General features: G+C 37.3%; 1 protein-coding gene across 3 annotated transcripts in view; it reads left to right on the forward strand.

Annotated features, from left to right (window-relative positions):
- BOLL (boule homolog, RNA binding protein) overlaps positions 1 to 20,826 on the forward strand; it is a 57,103-nt gene that overhangs the window by 28,228 nt on the left and 8,049 nt on the right. For all 3 annotated transcript variants that reach the window (XM_039469843.2, XM_039469845.2, XM_039469844.2), the window contains 3 exons: positions 5,101 to 5,148; positions 5,961 to 6,089; positions 15,158 to 15,256. In XM_039469843.2, coding sequence (XP_039325777.1) covers positions 5,101 to 5,148; positions 5,961 to 6,089; positions 15,158 to 15,256 — 276 coding nt within the window. The remainder of the gene's footprint in view (positions 1 to 5,100; positions 5,149 to 5,960; positions 6,090 to 15,157; positions 15,257 to 20,826) is intronic.

Raw genomic sequence — 20,826 nt, forward strand, 5'->3', positions numbered from 1 at the left:
ATGCAAAAATCTTCAATAAAATACTGGCAAACCGATTGCAACAGCATATCAAAAAGCTCATCCACCATGATCAAGTAGGATTCATCCCGGGGATGCAAGGCTGGTTCAACATACGCAAGTCCATAAACGTAATTCACCACATAAACAGAACCAAAGACAAAAACCACATGATTATCTCGATTGATGCAGAGAAGGCTTTTGACAAAATTCAACAACCCTTTATGCTAAAAACCCTCAATAAACTAGGTATTGACGGAACATATCTCAAAACAATAAAAGCTATTTACGACAAACCAACAGCCAATATCATACTGAATGGGCAAAAACTGGAAGCATTCCCTTTGAAATCTGGCACTAGACAAGGATGCCCTCTCTCACCACTCCTATTCAATATAGTACTGGAAGTTCTAGCCAGAGCAATCAGGCAAGAAAAAGAAATAAAGGGTATCCAAATTGGAAAGGAGGAAATCAAATTGTCTCTATTTGCAGATGACATGATTGTATATCTGGAAGACCCCATCATCTCAGCCCAAAATCTCCTGAAACTGATAAACAACTTCAGCAAAGTCTCAGGATACAAAATCAACGTGCAAAAATCACAAGCATTCCTATACACCAGTAATAGACTTCAAGAGAGCCAAATCAAGAATGAACTGCCATTCACAATTGCTACAAAGAGAATAAAGTACCTAGGAATACAACTAACAAGGAATGTAAAGGACCTCTTCAAGGAGAACTACAAGCCATTGCTCAACGAAATAAGAGAGGATACAAACAGATGGAGAAACCTTCCATGTTCATGGTTAGGAAGAATCAACATCGTGAAAATGGCCATACTGCCCAAAGTAATTTACAGATTCAATGCTATTCCCATCAAGCTACCAATGACCTTCTTCACAGAACTGGAAAAAAACACCTTAAACTTCATATGGAACCAAAAGAGAGCCCGCATAGCCAAGTCAATTCTAAGCAAAAAGAACAAAGCGGGAGGCATCACACTACCGGACTTCAAACTATACTACAAGGCTACAGTAATCAAAACAGCATGGTACTGGTACCAAAACAGAGATATAGACCAATGGAACAGAACAGAGGCCTCACAGGAAATACAACATACCCACAACCATCTGATCTTCGACAAACCTGACAAAAACAAGCAATGGGGAAAGGACTCCCTGTTTAATAAATGGTGTTGGGAAAACTGGCTAGCCATGTGCAGAAAGCAGAAACAGGACCCCTTCCTGACACCTTACACCAAAATTAACTCCAGATGGATTAAAGACTTAAACATCAGACCTAATACCATAAAAACCTTAGAAGAAAATCTAGGCAAAACCATTCAGGACATAGGTGTAGGCAAGGACTTCATGACCAAAACGCCAAAAGCAATGGCAACAAAAGCCAAAATAGACAAATGGGACCTAATCAAACTCCACAGCTTCTGCACGGCAAAAGAAACAGTCAGTAGAGTGAATCGGCAACCAACAGAATGGGAAAAAATTTTTGCAGTCTACCCATCTGACAAGGGGCTGATATCCAGAATTTACAAAGAACTAAAGCAGATCTACAAGAAAAAAACAAACAAGCCCATTCAAAAATGGGCAAAGGATATGAACAGATACTTTACAAAAGAAGACATACAGGAGGCCAACAAACATATGAAAAAATGCTCATCATCACTGGTCATCAGAGAAATGCAAATCAAAACCACATTGAGATACCATCTCACACCAGTTAGAATGGCGATCATTAAAAAATCAGGAAACAACAGATGCTGGAGAGGATGTGGAGAAATAGGAACACTTTTACACTGTTGGTGGGAATGTAAATTAATTCAACCATTGTGGAAGACAGTGTGGCGATTCCTCAAGGACCTAAAAATAGAAATCCCATTTGACCCAGCAATCCCATTACTGGGTATATATCCAAAGGATTATAAATCATTCTACTACAAGGACACGTGCACACGAATGTTCATTGCAGCACTGTTTACAATAGCAAAGACCTGGAACCAACCCAAATGCCCAATGATGATAGACTGGATAGGGAAAATGTGGTACATATACACCATGGAATATTATGCAGCCATCAAAAACGATGAGTTCACGTCCTTTATAGGGACATGGATGAACCTGGAAACCATCATTCTCAGCAAACTGACACAAGAGCAGAAAATCAAACACCGTATATTCTCGCTCATAGGCGGGTGTTGAAAAATGAGAACACATGGACACAGGGAGGGGAGCACTACACACTGGGGTCTGTTGGGGGGAAATGGGGGAGGGGCGGGGGGGTGGGGAGGTGGGAAGAGATAGCATGGGGAGAAATGACAGATACAGGTGAGGGGACGGAAGGCAGCAAAGCACACTGCCATGTGTGTACCTATGCAACAATCTTGCATGTTCATCACATGTACCCCAAAACCTAAAATGCAATAAAAAAAAAAAAAAAAAAAAAAAAAAAAAAGGCAACAGAAGTTGGTTTCCCTACGGTACAGAACCAGAATCAGCCAATCTTGATCCTCAGGTTCCATGCTGCTGGGGTTGTGTTCAGCCACTGGTATGGACTTGGCAGAATGAAAATGGAACCCCAGTACTGGAGACGTGCAATAGCTACTGGCCCCCTAGAAGAGGGAGCACTTCAGAGGTGACTATGGCCTCAAGATGCTATCATGCTGCAGCAGCTTGGCTCACAGGGTGGGGTTGAGAGGGTGAGGAGTACACACTTTGTACTCCTAATTTGGGGCAATACAGCCACAAATTCCCAGCAGCTCTCCAAACTGTGAGACTGTGGCATTCTCCTGTTGCAAGGAATGTAGATGTCTGCAGTAGCAATGCAGGCTGGTGGAAATATTCTGCTTACCTTTTCCCTGCACTGAGAAATTTCAGAACTCCAGGCAGATCCAATCCTATCAGGAGAGAAGGGGTTGCAGAGGCTGAGTGGCTCCAGGCTTCGCTCCTGGATTTGCAATCACCACAAGGGTGTCTCCACTCCCCTGCTGCACTCCCACACTCTCCTTTTAATGCCCCTGTCAAATTGTAGCTGTTTATTTGTTGCCTTAGTCCTTTCTTGTGGCAGGGTGGGGAGCCAGTGGAAAATGAATGCCAGGCATCTCTGGTCAGCTATATTGCTGACATCATGCCTCTCTTTTTTTACGACGGAACTTAACAATGTCATCCAAGAAGACAGACTCTTTTCTTCCTTTTACCAAATATAATGAGGTCAGTTTTGGTCCCCTGGCTAACATTTAATCTAAAAAGTCTTTAGCAATAATTCCCCAAATAAGATATAGGTATTGGATGCAAGTTGGTTTTTTAATGTTAACATATGTCAGTTTTTCACATAATTTATATTAAAGTAAATAATATATTGTGGTTTATTATATATTATGACATCGTCTTTCAGTTAACCAGGACTCTTCATCAATTCTAGTAAAAAATTAGGGATAAGTGAACTAAAATGCCAAACCATTTTGGTCCAGAGCAAGGTCATCGAACTATGGTTTGCAGACCAAACTCCAGCCAGCAGACTGTTTTTGTAAATAACGCATTATTGGAACACAGCCACATTTGTTTACTTAATGTCTGTGGCTCCTTTTGTGCTTCAGTGGATGAGCTGAGTAGCTGCAGATACTCCTTTTTTCCCCTTATCCTAACCCTAGACAACCAGCCATCTACTTACCTGTTTTTCTAGATTTGCCTATTCTGGATATATTCTATAAAGTGAATCATGCAATATGAGGTCTTTTGTGACTGGCTTCTTACACTTAGCATAATGTTTTGAAGATTTATCTATGTGATGGAATGTCTCAGTACTTCATTCATGAATAATATCCAATTATATGGCTGCACTGTATACCACATTTTGTTTATACATTCATCAGATGATGGACGCTTGAGTTGTTTCTATCTTTTGACTGTTTAAATAATGCTGCCATGGATGTTCACATACAAATTTTTATGTAGACATATATTTTTATTTTTATTAGGTCTTATAACTACAGTGGAATTGCTGGGTCATATGATAACTCTATGTATAACCTTTTAAAGAAATGTCAGACTGTTTTCCAAAGGGCTGCACCATTTTACATTCCCACCAGCAGATCTTGAGGGCTCTAATTTCTCCACATGCCCATCAACACTTAAAATCTACTTTTTTGATTAAAGCCAACATAGTGGGTATGAAGTGGTGTTGTATTATTGTTTTTATTTTTATTTTTCTGAAGGCTAGTGGTGTTAAGCATTATTTCTTGTGTTTATTGGCCATATGTATATCTTCTTTGGAGAAAAGTCTATTCATATCATTTGGCTGTATTTAAGTTGTGTTACTTGTCTTTTGATTATTAAGTTGTAAGAGTTCTTTTTTTTATTTTATTTTATTTTATTTTTTTTTTTTTTTTTTTTTTTTGAGACAGAGTCTCACTCTGTCGCCAGGTGCCAGGCTGAAGTGCAGTGGTGTGATCTCGGCTCACTGCAACCTCCACCTCCTAGGTTCAAGCAATTCTCCTGCCTCAGCCTCCCAAGTAGCTGAGACTGCAGGTGCACACCACCACGCCCAACTAATTTGTGTATTTTTAGTAGAGATGGGGTTTCACCATTTTGGCCAGGATGGTCTCAATCTCTTGACCTTGTGATCCACCAGCCTCGGCCTCCCAAAGTGCTGGGATTACAGGCATCAGCCACCACGCCTGGCCCTGTAAGAGTTCTTTATACATTCTTGATATAAGTTCCATATTTTCTTTCATCCTGTGGGTTGTATTTTCACTTGTACAAAAGTTTTTTAGAGTTTTGATAAAATCTAATTTAACAATTTTTTTGTTCTTGTTGCTTTGTTGTTTGTGCTTTTGGAGTCATAATTTTTAAAAACATTTCCTAATTCAAGGTCACAGACATTTACACCTGTTTTTTTTTCTAAGAGTTTTATAATTTTTGCTTTTACATTTAAGTCTCTGATCCATTTTGAGTTAATTTTTGTATATGGCTTGAGTTAATTTTTGTGTATGGTGTGAGGATCTAACGTCATACTTTTGTCTGTAGAGATCCAGTTTTAACACTTGTTTATAATCTGAGTGAGTTTTTGTTTCCTTTTATTTCATTTTAGGCCACTACACAGTATTTACCAGGACAGTGGCAGTGGAGTGTTCCTCAGGTAAATGTTAACTTTTAATTTTAAATCCTTCTTTCATTATATTCTTGTGAAGACTGCATGAATACTAAAGTAAGGAGAACTAGGTTTGAGACTTCTTCTATTTATTAACTGTGATTCTTTCAGTAGTTCATTTTCAGTTTCTTCATTTGTAAAATGGATGTAATGATACTATACTTTTGTAAGTTTCCTTACATGATTTTTGTGAATATCAAATAATGCATAAGTGAAAGCATTTTATAAATGAGTGCCGTATAAACATGAAAAATTACCCTTTTTCACTATTAGTGTTTTTTGAAAATTTAGAATTTTTCTAGCTTTACTTCAGATTTGGCTTCAGTTTTTATTCAGTTCCTAAATAAATATTCTATTTTCCAACTTTTGGTAACAAATAGTTTATCACCAAAAAAATTGTTTAATGGCATTTTCCCACTTCTATTAGAAGTAACAGAGCTGAGAGCAGACATTTATGTCAATTTAAATACCATTGGTCACATTATTACAACCTTTACTGGTGATACTAATATAATCGTAATTATTATCTGAATTTATATATGAGGTTCTGAGTCATTAGGAAGTTTTAGTGCTTACCAGTGATAGGATTCTTTAACTACATCTACTCAATTGGAATTTATAACAGATTAGGTCCTAATCTGTTGCTGAGATACTTATGTGCTATTCCCAAAAAAAAAAAAAAAAAAAAAAAAAAAAAGGAAAATATAAAACAGATACTTCTCTCATCTGTTGGGTAAGTCATTTGGTTTAATAGAAATAACTAATCATATTTGAATTAGAAATATGGTTTTGTATTTTAGTCTCCTGCCTCTTCTGCTCCATTCTTATACTTACAACCTTCTGAGGTTATTTATCAACCAGTGGAAATTGCACAGGACGGTGGATGTGTTCCTCCTCCACTGTCTCTGATGGAAACTTCAGTTCCAGAGGTATGTGTTAGTCTTAAAGTAATTGATCTATAACTACCGCATGTTAACATTTATTTCTTTTTCTCTCTTTCTTAAATTTGTTCAAGACCCTTATTGAAACTGCTTCGTCTTCTGTTTTGTTGATTTATTATCTTCCCTCTCTTATATCTAAGAATGCATCATCTTAGACTTTTTCACTAATTAGTTCTGAACCATTTCCCAAATCAACTTTTTGCTCCACTATGCCAATCTTTGACTTGATCTTTTTGAAACAGTCAAATTTCAAATGCTCTGCATTCTCATTTTGGCTGTCAATCTATATTGTTCTTAACATTCTATTAGTCAAAAGCATATAATTAAAATGAAGAAGAAAAAAATCTTTAAAAAATTATCCTACAAAAATGTAAATTAAATTTATAATTAGAAATTTTAATATCCTCTTCAGCATGTTTAAATTATATTTCTGATCCATTACTGCTAGCTTCACCATCTGTGTGCCAGGAACTGTGCAGGGTATGTTTTATGTTATACTTATTTTATTTTATTTTAAGTTCCAGGATATATGTGCAGGAGGTACAGGTTTGTTGCATAGGTAAACGTGTGCCATGGTGTTTTGCTGCACCTATCAACCCATCACCCAGATGATAACCCTAGCATGCATTAGCTAATTATCCTGATGTTCTCCCTTCCCTAGCCCCCGACAGGTCCCAGTGTGTAGTGTTCCCCTCCCTGTGTCCATGCGTTCTCATTGCTCAGCTCCCACTTATAAGTGAGAATGTGCAGTGTTTGGTTTTCTGTTTCTGTGTTAGTTTGGTGAAGACAATGGCTTCCAGCTCCATCCATGTCCCTGCAAAGGACATGATCTCATTCCTTTTTATGGCTGCATAGCATTCCATGGTGTATATGTACCACATTTTCTTTATCCAGTCTATCACTGATGGGCATTTGGATTGATTCCATGTCTTTGCGGTTGTGAATAGTACTTCAATGAACATACATGTGCATGTATTTTTATAATGGAATGATTTCTATTTTGGGGATATATACCTGGTAATGGGATTGCTGGGTCAAATGGTATTTCTGCCTCTAGGTCTTTGGGGTGTCACCACACTGTCTTCCACAATGGTTGAACTAATTTGCATTTCCACCAACAATGCAAAGCAGCATTCCTATTTCTCCACAGCCTCACCAGCATCTCTTGTTTCTTGACTTTTTAACAATCACCTATCTGACTGGTGTGAGATTTTATCTCATTGTGGTTTTGACTAGGATTTCCCTAATGATCAGTGAAGTTGAGCTTTTATTATCTTTGTTGGCTGCATAAATGTCTTCTTTTGAGAATTGTCTGTTCATGTGTTTTGCCTACTTTTTAACAGAGTTGCTTGTTTTTTTCTTGTAAATTTGTTTAAGTTCCTTGTATATTCTGAGTATTAGACTTTTTTGTCAGATGGATAGATAGCAAAAAATTTCTCCCATTCTCTAGGTTGTCTGTTGACTCTGATGATAGTTTCTTTTGGTGAACAGAAGCTCTTCACTTAATTAGATACCGTTTGTCAATTTTTGCTTTGGTTGCAAGTGCTTTTGATGTTTTCATCATTGAATATTTGCCTGTGCCTATGTCCTGAATGAATGGTATTGCCTAGATTTTTTTCCCATGGTTTTTATAGTTTGGGGTTTTACATTTAAGTCTTTAATTCATCTTGAGTTAATTTTTGCACAAAGTGTAAGGAGGGGGTCCAGTTTCAATTTTCTACATATGGCTAGCCAGTTTTCCCAGAAACATTTTTTTTTTTTTTTTGAGACGGAGTTTCGCTCTTGTTACCCAGGCTGGAGTGCAATGGCACGATCTCGGCTCACCGCAACCTCCGCCTCCTGAGTTCAGGCAATTCTCCTGCCTCAGCCTCCTGAGTAGCTGGGATTACAGGCACGTGCCACCATGCCCAGCTAATTTTTTGTATTTTTAGTAGAGACGGGGTTTCACCATGTTGACCAGGATGGTCTTGATCTCTTGACCTTGTGATCCACCCGCCTCGGCCTCCCAAAGTGCTGGGATTACAGGCTTGAGCCACCACGCCCGGCCAACATTTTTTTATTATACTTTTCAGTTCCGGGATACATGTGTAGAATGTGCAGGTTTGTTACATAGGTATGTATGTGCTATGGTGGTTTGCTGCACCCATCAACCCATCATCTACATTAGGTATTTCACCTAATGCTCTCCCTCCCATTGTCTCCCACCCCTCAACAAGCCCCAGTGTGTGTGACGTTCCCCTCCCTATGTCCATGTGTTCTCATTGTTCAACTCACATTTATGAGTGAAACATGCAGTGTTTGGTTTTATGTTTCTGTATTGGTTTGTTGAGAATGATGATTTCCAACTTCATCCATGTCCTTGCAAAGGACATGTACTCATTCTTTTTTATGGCTGTATAGTATAGTCCATGGTGTATATGTGCCACATTTTCTTTATCCATTCTATCATTGATGGGCATTTGGGTTGGTTCCAAGTCTTTGCTTTTGTAAATAGTGCTGCAGTAAACATATGTGTACATGTGTCTTTATAGCAGAATGATTTGTAGTCCTTTGAGTATATACCCAGTAATGGAATTGCTGGGTCAAATGGTATTTCTGGTTCTAGATTCTTGAGGAATCATCATACTGTCTTCCACAATGGTTGAACTAATTTACAATTCCCACCAACAGTGTAAAAGCATTCCTACTTCTCCACATCCTCTCCAGCATCTGTTTTCTTACTTTTTAATGATCACCATTCTAACTGGCATGAGATGGTTCTCATTGTGGTTTTAATTTGCATTTCTTAATGACCAGTGATAATGAGCTTTTGTTCATATGTTTGTTGGCCGCATAAATGTTCTTTTGAGAAGTGTCTGTTCATATCCTTCACTCACTTTTTAATGGATTTGTTTGTTTGTAGCTCCTGGATATTAGCCCTTTGTCAGATGGATAGATTGCAAAAATTTTCTCCCATTCTGTAGGTTGCCTGTTCACTCTGATGATAGTTTCTTTTTCTGTGCAGAAGCTCTTTAGTTTAATTAGATCCGATAGATCAATTTTAGCTTTTATTGCCATCGCTTTTGGTGTTTTAGTCATGAAGTCTTTGCCCATGCCTATATCCTAAATGGTATTGCCTAGGTTGAATATTAGCTCCCACTCTCTTCTGGCTTGTAGGATTTCTGCAGAGATCCACTGTTAGTCTGATGGACCTCCCTTTGTGGATAACCTGACCTTTCTCTCTGACTGCCCTCAACATTTTTTCCTTCATTTTGATCTTGGTGAATCTGGCGATTATGTGTCTTGGGGGTGGTTTCCTCGAGGAGTATTTTAGTGGAGTTCTCTGTATTTCCTGAATTTGAATGTTGGCCTGTCTTGCAAGGTTGGGGAAGTTCTCCTGGATAATACCCTGAAATGTGTTTTCCAACTTGTTTCCATTCTCCCTGTCACTTTCAGGTAAACTAATCAAATGTAGGTTTGGCCTTTTCACATAGTCCCTCATTTCTTTGAGGCTTTGTTCATTCCTTTTTATTCTTTTTGCTCTAATCTTGTCTTTATGCTTCATTTCATTAAATTGATCTTCAGTCTCTGAATCCTTTCTTCCACTTGATCAATTGGACTATTGATACTTGTGTATGCTTCACGAAGTTCTCGTGCTGTTTTTTAGTTCCATCAGGTCATTTATGTTCTCTAAACTGGTTATTCTGGTTAGCAGTTCCTGTAACCTTTTATCAAGGTTCTTAGCTTCCTTGCACTGGGTTAAAACATGCTCCTTTAGCTCGGAGGAGGTTGTTATTACCCATCTTCTGAAGCCTACTTCTGTCAATTTGTCAAACTCATTCTTCATCCAGTTTTGTTCTCTTACTGGCAAGAAGTTGTGATCCTTTGGAGGGGAAGAGGCATTCTGGTTTTGGAATTTTCAGCATTTTTGTGCTGGGTTTTCTTCATCTTTGTGGATTTGTCTACTTTTGATATTTGATGCTAATGACCTTTGGATGGGGTTTTTGTGTGGACTCCTTTTTGTTGATGTTGATGTTATTGCTTTGACTCCTTTTTGTTGATGTTGATGTTATTGCTTTATGTTTGTTAGTTTTCCTTCTAACAGTCAGGTCCCTCTTCTGCAGGTCTGCTGGAGTTTGCTGGAGGTCTACCCAGACCCTGTTTGCCTGGGTATCACCAGCGGAAGCTGCAGAACAGCAAAGATTGCTGCCTGCTCCTTCCTCTGGAAGCTTCGTCCTAGAGGGGCACCCACCAGATGCCAGCTGGAGCTCTCCCATATGAGGTGTCTGTCAACTGCTACTGGGAGGTTTCTCCCAGTCAGGAGGCATGGGATCAGGGACCCACTTGAGGAGACAGTCTGTCCCTTAGCGGAGCTTGAGCACTGTACTGGGAGATCCACTGCTCCCTGCAGAGCCAGCAGACAGGAATATTTAAGTCTGCTGAAGCTCCACCCACAGCTGCCCCTTCCCCCAGGTGCTCTGTCCCAGGGAAATGGGAGTTTTATCTATAAGCCCCTGACTGGGGCTACTGCCTTTCTTTCAGAGATACCCTGCCCAGAGAGGAGGAATCTAGAGAGGCAGTCTGGCTACAGCGGCTTTGCAGTGCTGAGGTGGGTTCCGCCCAGTTCAAACTTCCCAGAGGCTTTGTTTACCCTGTGAGGGAAAACCATCTACTCAGGCCTCAGTAATGGTGGCTCCCTTCCCCCAACCTGGAGCATCCCAGGTCAACCTCAAACTGTGCTGGCAGCAAGAATTTCAAGCCAGTGGGTCTTAGCTTGCTGGGTTCCATAGAAGTGGGATTTGCTGAGCAAAACCACTTGGCTCCCTAATTTTAGCTCCCTTTCCAGAGGAGTGAATGGTTCTCTCTTGCTGGGGTTCCAGGCACCACTGGGGTATGAACAAAAAAACCTCCTGCAGCTGGTTTGGTGTCTGCCCAAATGGCTGCCCAGTTTTGTGCTTAAAACCTGGGGTACTGGTGATGTAGCACCCGATGGAATTTCCTGTTCTGCAGGTTGCGAAAACCGTGGGAAAAGTACAGTATCTGGGCCTGATAGCACTGTCCCTCACAGCACAGTCCCTCGTGGCTTCCCTTGGCTGGGAGAGGGAATTCCCTGACCCCTTGCACTTCCCAGGTGAGGCAACGCCTCACCCTACTTCTGCTCACCCTCCATGGGCTGCATCCACTGTCTAACTACTCCCAATGAGATTAACTGGGTACCTCAGTTGGATTGCAGAAATCATCTGCCTTCTGTGTTGTTCTCACTGGAAGCTGCAGACTAGAGCTGTTCCTATTCAGCCATCTTGCCCTGGACCTCCCCAGTACCATTTATTAAACAGGGAATCCTTTCCCCATTGCTTGTTTTTGTCAGATTTGTTGAAGATGGTTGTAGATGTGCAGTCTTATTTCTGAGTTCTCTATCCTGGTCCATTGGTCTATGTGTCTGTTTTTGTACCAATACCATGTGCATGATATGTTTTAAATCATTGTCTTGAAAGATTAGGAAATTAGCATTCACCTCTCAATTTAAGTACATTGTTTTATTACTTTTGTAACATTATAATTCTGTTCTGAGACAATAATTTCCACAGTTGGATCTTAATATTTACTATCAATACTTTTACTAGGATTTCTTTATTCTTTGTTTCATGCCCCACGTATTTTTTTTTTTTGTGGTTGCTTTTTTCTTTTTTTCCCCAGCTTTACCAAAGTGTAATTAATAAAAAAAATGGTATACATTTACAGTGTACAGTATGATGTTTGGATATATGTACACATTGTGAAAAGATTACCCCAATCATGTTAATCCATCACCTCATATGGTTATCCTTTTTTTTTTTTCGTTTGTGGTGAGAACATCTAAAGTACCTTAATTCGTAGCAATTTTCAAGTATATAATACATTATTATTAACTGTAGTCACCATGCTATACAGTAGATCTCCAGAGCATATTTATCCTTTAGAACCAAAACTCTGTACCCTTTGACCAACATCTTCTATCTCATTCCCCATCCCCAGCCCTGGCAACCACCATTCTTCTTTCTGCTTCTATGAGTTCGACTTTTTCACATTCTGCATATAAGTGAAATCATGCAGTATTTGTCTTTCTGTGCTTGGCTTATTTCACTTACCATAATGTCCTCCAGGTTCGTCCATGTTGTCATAAATGACAGGATCTCCTTCTTTGTTAAGGCTGAACCATATTCCATTGCGAATAGAGATACTACAGTTTCTTTATCCATTCACCCATTGATAGACACTAAAGTTGATTCCCTATCGATTGACTATTATGAATAATGCTGCAGTGAACATGGAAGTGCAGATTTCTCTTTGACATACTGACTTCATTTCCTTTAGATATGTATACACAGTAATGGGATTTCTAGATCATATGAGAGTATTTTTAATTTTCTGAGAACCCGCCCTACTGTTTTCCAAAATGACCATGCTAATTTACATTCCCACCATCAGTGTACAAGGATTCCCTTTCTTCCACATCCTTAACAGAGATCATTTTCATTCCTTGTGAAGTCCTTTTTATCACAGATATTCTGTATTGGGATGTGGCAGTGCTACTTCCTTTCCCACTTTTACCCTGCTTCACCTCCAGCAGTATTCCTTAGGTAAAAGCTAGATAGTAGACAAGAAAAAATGTATAAATATGATTTCTACATCAATTCTACCTTTCCTGTTACTAAGTCATGTAAAATAGGATCTCTGTGGAGATATTTTGTGCTTCTACTTCACCCTGACCAATACATACTTCTGCACTCAAGACTCTAAAATATCTTTGAAGAGGTCTTCCAGACCATCAACCTCTAGGGAAATCTTTATCCTTTCTGATGTCTGAGGAGGCTTCAGAATCTTCCTCTATATTGGTCCAACTTGCACTTGGCAGACATTTTACATTGTGTGTGGTTTGGGAGTCATAGACGTTTTCCTGTTTAATTGATGGCATTGTAAAAATCTGTATTTTGTCCTTTTTGTTATTTTCTTGTTTGCACGGAGCAGGTAGTGAGATAAGAAAGCTTTTACATTTGATTTTTTGTCAGAATCTCTTTTGGCATTAAATCATATTTTTAATTCCTGATGTCAGATACTGTCAGAATATATGCACTATTTAATAGAATCTAGTAAGGCTTTTCTGAAAATATTGCTCAATATTATCTTATAACTTGTACTTTGTGTGGTATTTCTTTACAAAATATTTGCATGTTTTGATTTCAATATTGTTTCTAGTAGACAGTATAGTCTGACTAATACATAACTTAATGAATAGAGTGGGATGGTTTATAGTTTTTTTCCCTAAAATTAAGAACTTCGGGACTTTTCTTAAGAGTGTTCTAGTCAGACTTCCTTTTAAAAAAAAAAAAAGTTAGCATCTTCACTCACTTATTTCAATGATTATATTAAACCTTTGCCAAGCCCTCAGTACTACCAGATTGCCCCCACTCCAACAACTGTCTGTGTCATTCGGAAAATACAGCTTTGCCTTCTCTTTTGCAAGGTAAGAACCAATTTGTGGAAACCAGCTCAGCCTCCAACCCTCAAAAGACAAACTTACCTGAATCCTAACTCATCCTTAGCTTCTTATATTTATTTAGCGACTTTCAGTCTTGTCCAAGGTTGTTTATACCTCTTGCAATCTGGATGCTGTCAGTTCCCTCCTCCTCAGGGACCTCATTCTATCTACAGTTATTTTTCTCTCTTGTATTTGAAGTCTTCTTGTCTCCACTGGTTTACAGCTTCACCACTTACTGTGTTACTTTGAGGAATTACTTAACCATTCATAGTCTTGCTTTCAAAATTTTCTTATTTGTAAAATAAGGACATCAGGAAAATCTATTTTGCAGGATTGATGTAAAGACTAGAGATATGGTATACAAAGTTCTTTGCATAGTGCCTAGCACCTTGTAAGAGGCAATGTTATTGATAACTATGATACGCACCCTCACCAATTCCCTAATTTTCTGCTACCCTTCAAAGCCAAGTTTCTTGAAAAAGTAGTCTACATTCAGAATTTCTGCTACTTCACTATCCATTCACTCCTCAGCTGCTGAAGTCTACTTCATTACCTTTCTGCCAAAGCTGCCTTGGACAAAGGTCCTCAATGGCTTCCTAACTGCCACAAACTTTCCTTCCTTTTTAGTCTATTTGACTTCTCAGAAACATACCTACTCCTTAAAACTCTTCCTACCCTTGATTTCCATGATACTACTCTCTTCTGGCAATCCTTTTACCTCCATTTATTTTCCTTTAAAGGCAGAATTTCATATTTGGTTCTCCATTCTTTCACCACATATACTCATTCTGTTGTTATCATCCATAGCCATATATCTAGCCCCAGTCTCACTCCTGAGTTTTAGACTGCACTGTCCACTACAATAGCCACTAGCCACATGTGGCAACTGAGCACTTGAAATGTGGCAAAACCAAATTGAGATGTCCCTTAAGTGTAAAATACATACTGGGTTTTGAAGACACCATATGAAAAAAGAATGTAAAACATCTTGGTAATGTTTATATTGATTATACTTTTATATGATAATAGTTTAGTATGTATTAGTTTAAATAAAATGCATTACTAAAAATTAATTTTACCTTTTTTTCTTTTCTAACGTAACAATGGGAAAATTTTAAATAACATGTGTAGCTCACATTATACTTTTATTTGACAATGCTGGTCTTGAGCCACATCTATCAGTAGTATACTTCTACTAGAATTCCTACAAATATCACAAATTTTGTATATCACAAACCTAACTCCTTCTCTCCAACCCCTCATGCACAATTACATAAATATTAAGCTTTCCTTGTATTCTGTATCCCAATGAATGGTACCACCATCTCCTGGACAAGCCATAATTGCACTTACTTAATCTTCCCCTGCCTGTTGTATCCCTATACGTGTCTGAAGGACTTATGATTATTGTACTATTTCCCTCATCAGATTATAAGAATGTGTTTTTAACTATTTCTACATTGTATAGCAAGATGTTTAGTATATTGTAAATGCTGAATAAATATTTTGAATTAATAAATGAAAGGTAGTATTTTTTTCTCTCACTTTTTTGTAATAGTCTTATTCTGATCATGGAGTTCAAGCAACATATCACCAGGTTTATGCTCCAAGTGCCATCACTATACCTGCGCCTGTGATGCAGCCTGAACCAATTAAAGTAAGAAGTTTGCTTTGACTTTTTACTTTGTTTTTCTTCTATTGTATTTCAAGTTTTCTAAGCTTCTCTTTTAGAAAGGAACAACTTTGGATATTTATGATGAGAAGTACAGAATTAGCAAACTCTTTCGTGTGAATGAAATATAAGTCTAAATTAACTATAATGGTCAATTTTTTATGTATTGTGGTAACATATATGCAACTTAAAATTTTCTATTTTATCCATTGTTAAGTGTACAATTCAATGGCATTAATTACATTCACGATGCTATGCAACCATCACCATTGTTTCCAAACATTTTCCTCATCCCAAATTGAAACTCTGCACCCATTAAGCAATAACTCCTCCTTTGTGCTTCCTCCCAACCCCTAGTCCCTGGTAACCTCTAATCTACTTTCTGTCTGTATGAATTTGCCTATTCTAGATACTTAATATATAGTACTCTGATTTTTATTATCTATATTGATGGCATGTGACATTTATGGGGAGGTGAAAACAATTAATGATCTCCTCTTCCAGTTTGGGAATCATGTTCATGCCTCCTTAGTCAGATTCAGGCCAAAGAATGCTAATCTAGTTATATCCATGTATATAATCAACATATTTTAACTATCTACTATGTAGCAGGGAATTTTTCATATTCCCTTAGGACCAAAGTTCTTAGTGAAACTCTTGCATCATCCCTTTAAGTAAATGAACGTTGTCTGCAGTAGAGAGCCACAGACAGATCAACTGTTGAGATGGTAATATGAATCCTGCATACAGTATACTTTGGTGAGGAAGGTAGGCATAGTCTTTGCATTAAAATAATGGATGTTAGCTATTTCACACTCATATTTATGTTCTGGCACATCCTATGTATTGAACTCAATACCAAGACAGTCTTACTTTAAGAAGCCTCCCAGCCTTCTCATGTCCCTTCAGCCCATCACCGCTCACTGCCATTACCACTCACTGCATCCCTCCACTGCCTTTACCACTATACAGCAAACGTGAAATAAAACCATAATTTTGACATAGTGTCAAAACCTATAGTGTTACTAAACATTACTTATAGAGGCTTCATTTTTAGTATTGTTAGAAAATCTTCCAAAACAGACTTCTTCTGACGTTAACATTTACTCCAAATATACTTCTGCAGAAATCACTGATATTGCTATGCTGTATTATATAAGTGATAGTTATTTTCAGTTACTGAGAGAGTAATTGAATAATTTGAATAGAGGACAGGGTGGTGGGTGGTATTTGGATAGGAGAAATTTCCAAAGGATATTAATGTTAAACATTCTTAAAATTTAATTCTTCTAGTTTTATATATTCTCTAAATTTTCTTAGGTCTGTGAGTAGATAACATCAGAAAATGTACAGAGAAACTGGTATCTTACTCTTTAATGTAGTCATATAAAGATTACCAATTCTGGCCAAGTGTGGTGGTTCATGCCTGAAATCCCAGCACTTTGGGAGGCCAAGATAGGAGGATTGCTTGAAGCCAGAAGTTTGAGACTATAGTGAGACCCTGTCTCTACAAAATAAAAATTTTTTTAACTAGCTGGGCATGGTGGTGCACGCCTATAGTGCTAACTACTCAGGAGGCTAAGGCAGGAGCATCACTTGAGCCCAAAGATTCAAGGTTACAGTGAGCTATGATCACGCCATTGCATTCTAGCCTGGGCAACAGAGTGAGACTGTATATATCTCTAAAAATTTTTTTTATTTTTTAATCACTAATTCCTCTTTTGTTAGAGATGAAAAAAAATCATAATAGACTTCCAAAGTCAAAACTGAAACACGAGACGATTATGTAGAATTTTGTGTTTCTTGTTTTTATTTTTTAAGGTTAAGTGTTCTATGCATTTTATACTCAATATTTTTCTTTGGGTGATTTAGTGGCCCTCAATACAAAATGATGCCCCACTCAAAGACAGACACGCTCGAAAACCACTTCTGTAGTTTTCTAGTACTGTATAACTGTAGAAATGCTTTAATATGCATGTATTACTGTGTGGTAAATTATCTATTTTTATTTATATTACATTTGTATTATAACATGGAAATCTTAATATACAAATGTTGTTCCATATTACAAAACAATCTTTTTCTAAAACATATTACTAATATTAAAATATTAGTGGGACCGGGCGCGGTGGCTCAAGCCTGTAATCCCAGCACTTTGGGAGGCCGAGGCGGGTGGATCACGAGATCAAGAGATCAAGACCATCCTGGTCAACATGGTGAAACCCCATCTCTACTAAAAATACAAAAAAGTAGCTGGGCATGGTGGCGCGTGCCTGTAATCCCAGCTACTCAGGAGGCTGAGGCAGGAGAATTGCCTGAACCCAGGAGGCGGAGGTTGCGATGAGCCGAGATCGTGCCATTGCACTCCAGCCTGGGTAACAAGAGCGAAACTCCGTCTCAAAAAAAAAAAAAAAAAAAAAAATTAGTGAATAACATTTGAAACACTAGCCTTTTTTTACTTCCAATGCAAATTTTCTCTAGTACCAAAAATCTTGGTGATTTTTAAAATAGAAAGGTGGAAATATTCTTTGGAAGAGTTTGAATCTGTTTTTATAAGCATAAGTCATTTTTAAAACTCTTAATGATTACAACTTTGTGAATGTTAATCGAGAATATCCCAAAGCAGGAATTTCACATGTCAAAACTATCTGGAAGCAACAAATCTATTCAATGAAATAGAAACCTTATACAGAGTTCAGAGCACAAGTCTAACTTCTGTGAGGTACTGTTTACCAGAAACTACTCATTGACTGTAAGCCACAGCCTACATACTCTGTCAAGTCAAATACAAAAATGAATAAATACAAAACAGACCAAAATAGAGGTAACTAGATTAATATGATACTAATTAGGGCTATCATTCCCTAATTCAGCAGTAACATCTTACACAGAATCAAGTTTTAGGCCAGGTGTCATAACTCACACCTGAACCCCAGCACTTTGGGAGGCCAAGGCAGGAGGATCACTTGAGCCAGTAGTTTGAGGCCAGCCTGGCAATATGGCAAGACATCTCTAATTTTAAAAAAGAGAAAAAGAGAATTAAGTTTTAAAGTCAACAAAGTGAAACCACATAATGTCAAAATTATTCCACAAACTAGGAAGGAACAAAAGGAAAATCTGTGTTTCTGGGTATATGAACTATTATGTTTCTAAGATAAATATCAAATCCCAAGGTATGAAGGGTATGAGTGGAGAATTCTAAAGTGTTTCTGTTTTCTTACAGTATTTTTACACTTTTGCATTAAGTGTCTAATAAAATTGTTCTTATATGGATTAAGTTCAATTTGTATTTTATTTAACTCTCATGTCTACCAACAAGCCATGAAAACATAGATATTAAGGATCATATTTAACCACTTGCCAGGCTATAAAGAATTTCTTCTAATTAAAGTGCTGATTGGACTTAAATGAAAAACACAACTAATGGTCTACAAAGTATGATTCAGAAGTAAATTGGAAAGGCATCTGAACCGCTACCACTATCTACTTCTAGTTCAGAGACCCAAAGCATGTGCTTACCTAAAAATTAACAACTGTCTCTACTTTATAAAAAGCTTCTGCTGCTTGTGTGTTTTTCCCAACCATTTCCTCATTTGAGTTTCATTAATACTTCTTATAAATCAATTTAGAGACTAAAATTTTCTTGTATTCTGTAAAACCTAGGAAGGACAAGTATAAAACAATATAATATAAAGGGAAGAGACAGGAAAAGCTGGTGCTTTGTAACTCTGAACATATAAGGAAGGTATAAATTTTCATGTATGTGGTATATAGCCAAACAATAGCCTCAGATTCTCTAGAATAAATTTTTCACTCATAAAGAACTAGGCAGGAGGAGCAAAAAAAAATGCTTCCTTTTTGGTGTAAATCTAAAAGCGATGATATAGAACAGTTAGGAGAATCAAGTGTTCATGACACCAGTTATAATTGTCATGGGTAGATCCCCATTGAAGGATGAGTAAACAGAAAATACATATTATATGAGTTCTGTGAAAAAAAAATGAGTATGACACTAAATTGAAGCAAGGATGAATAGTACAAATATGTATAAGAACATATGTATGAGAGGAAATTAAATACAATTTTAAAAATATATCCCATATTCTCAATAATAGATCTTTAAAAAAGCAATTGAAAACTGAAAAACAGGAAACATGAAATGGTTGCTGGCTACTATAAGAAAATACTGCCCAAAAACTGTTTGACATGATAGAAAGAATCATATTTGCCTTTGTCATAAAAGGCCAGTAGTTGCAACAGAAAATGAAATCCTTGACAGAGAAAGATACTTTTAATTCTTCCAGAATGTAAAAGAAAATAACATGAAAGATGAAATGATGAAATAAAATGCTAGAATAGAGAGAGCAGAGAGACAGATCCAACCAAAACACAGTAATTCTCAAGAAAAGAATACAGAATAAATGGAACAAAAAGAATGTGCAGAAATTTTAACAGCAAAACAAAAACACTGTGACTTGAATTTACAAATCAAAACAGAATTCATCATGCTTCAAGCAAAATTAATGAGAGGGCAATTCATGCATAGATATCCTAGCAATTATCTTTCCCCCGTCATCCCACTCCACCAAACGTCCTTGGCCTTTTAACATTTTATTTTAAAATAATTTTACACTTACAGAAAGGTTGTAAAAAAAAAAAAATACAGAGTTCATATATCTCTTCACTCAACTTCTGATTTTAACAGCTTATATAATCAAAACAATTAGTAAAACCAAGAAATTAGCATTCATAAAATACTATTAAGTAAACTACAGACCTATTAAGTAAACTACAAACTTCATCAGCTTTTTCAATAATGTTCTTTTTCTGTTCTAGGATCTAATCTTAAATCCTACATTACTTTGTCATGTCTCCTTATTCTCCATCAATCTGTGACAGTTACATAGTCTTTTGTGTCTTTCGTGACCTTAATTCTTTTTTAAAATACTGATTAGTTATTTTGTAGAACACTCTTTACTTTGGGTTTGGCCTATGTTTTCTCTGAATTAGATAAAGGTTTTCAATTTGGAGCAATAATATCACAGAGGTGATATGCCCTTATCAGTGTGTCATGTCAGGGGATATGAGATGCCAATGTGTCTCATTACTGGCAGTGTTAACTTTGATCACTTTAAGCATAAAAAGTAACTTGCCCACAGTAGCATAGTTGAGTAAATGGCAGATCCAAGACTCTAATTCAAGCATGCTTTCTACCATAGAGAAAAAGTTAGCTGGTCCCTTAAATCCCTGCAGTGAAGATCACTGACAAACCGTGCACAAAGAACTTTCCATTAGGATTTTAGTGCCTCCCTCATAACTATGAACATGCAGCCACATTAGAAGAAAACCTCTAGAGTGAGAGAACAAAATAAACAGAAAAAAAGAAATTCATAAGAAACATACAATGTAGGGAGCAGAAGAAAATGTCAAAGAAACTACAGTTAATATCCTCTCAGAAATAGGCAGAAACTAATGAGAAGTGGTTGGTGTATGCGTAGACACCCTGATACTTTTTCTCTCAAACATCTGTCCTTTTGATTTTATAGCCTTGTGTT

Source organism: Saimiri boliviensis, chromosome 5 (assembly GCF_048565385.1).
Source record: "Saimiri boliviensis isolate mSaiBol1 chromosome 5, mSaiBol1.pri, whole genome shotgun sequence".
NCBI lineage: Eukaryota > Metazoa > Chordata > Mammalia > Primates > Cebidae > Saimiri > Saimiri boliviensis.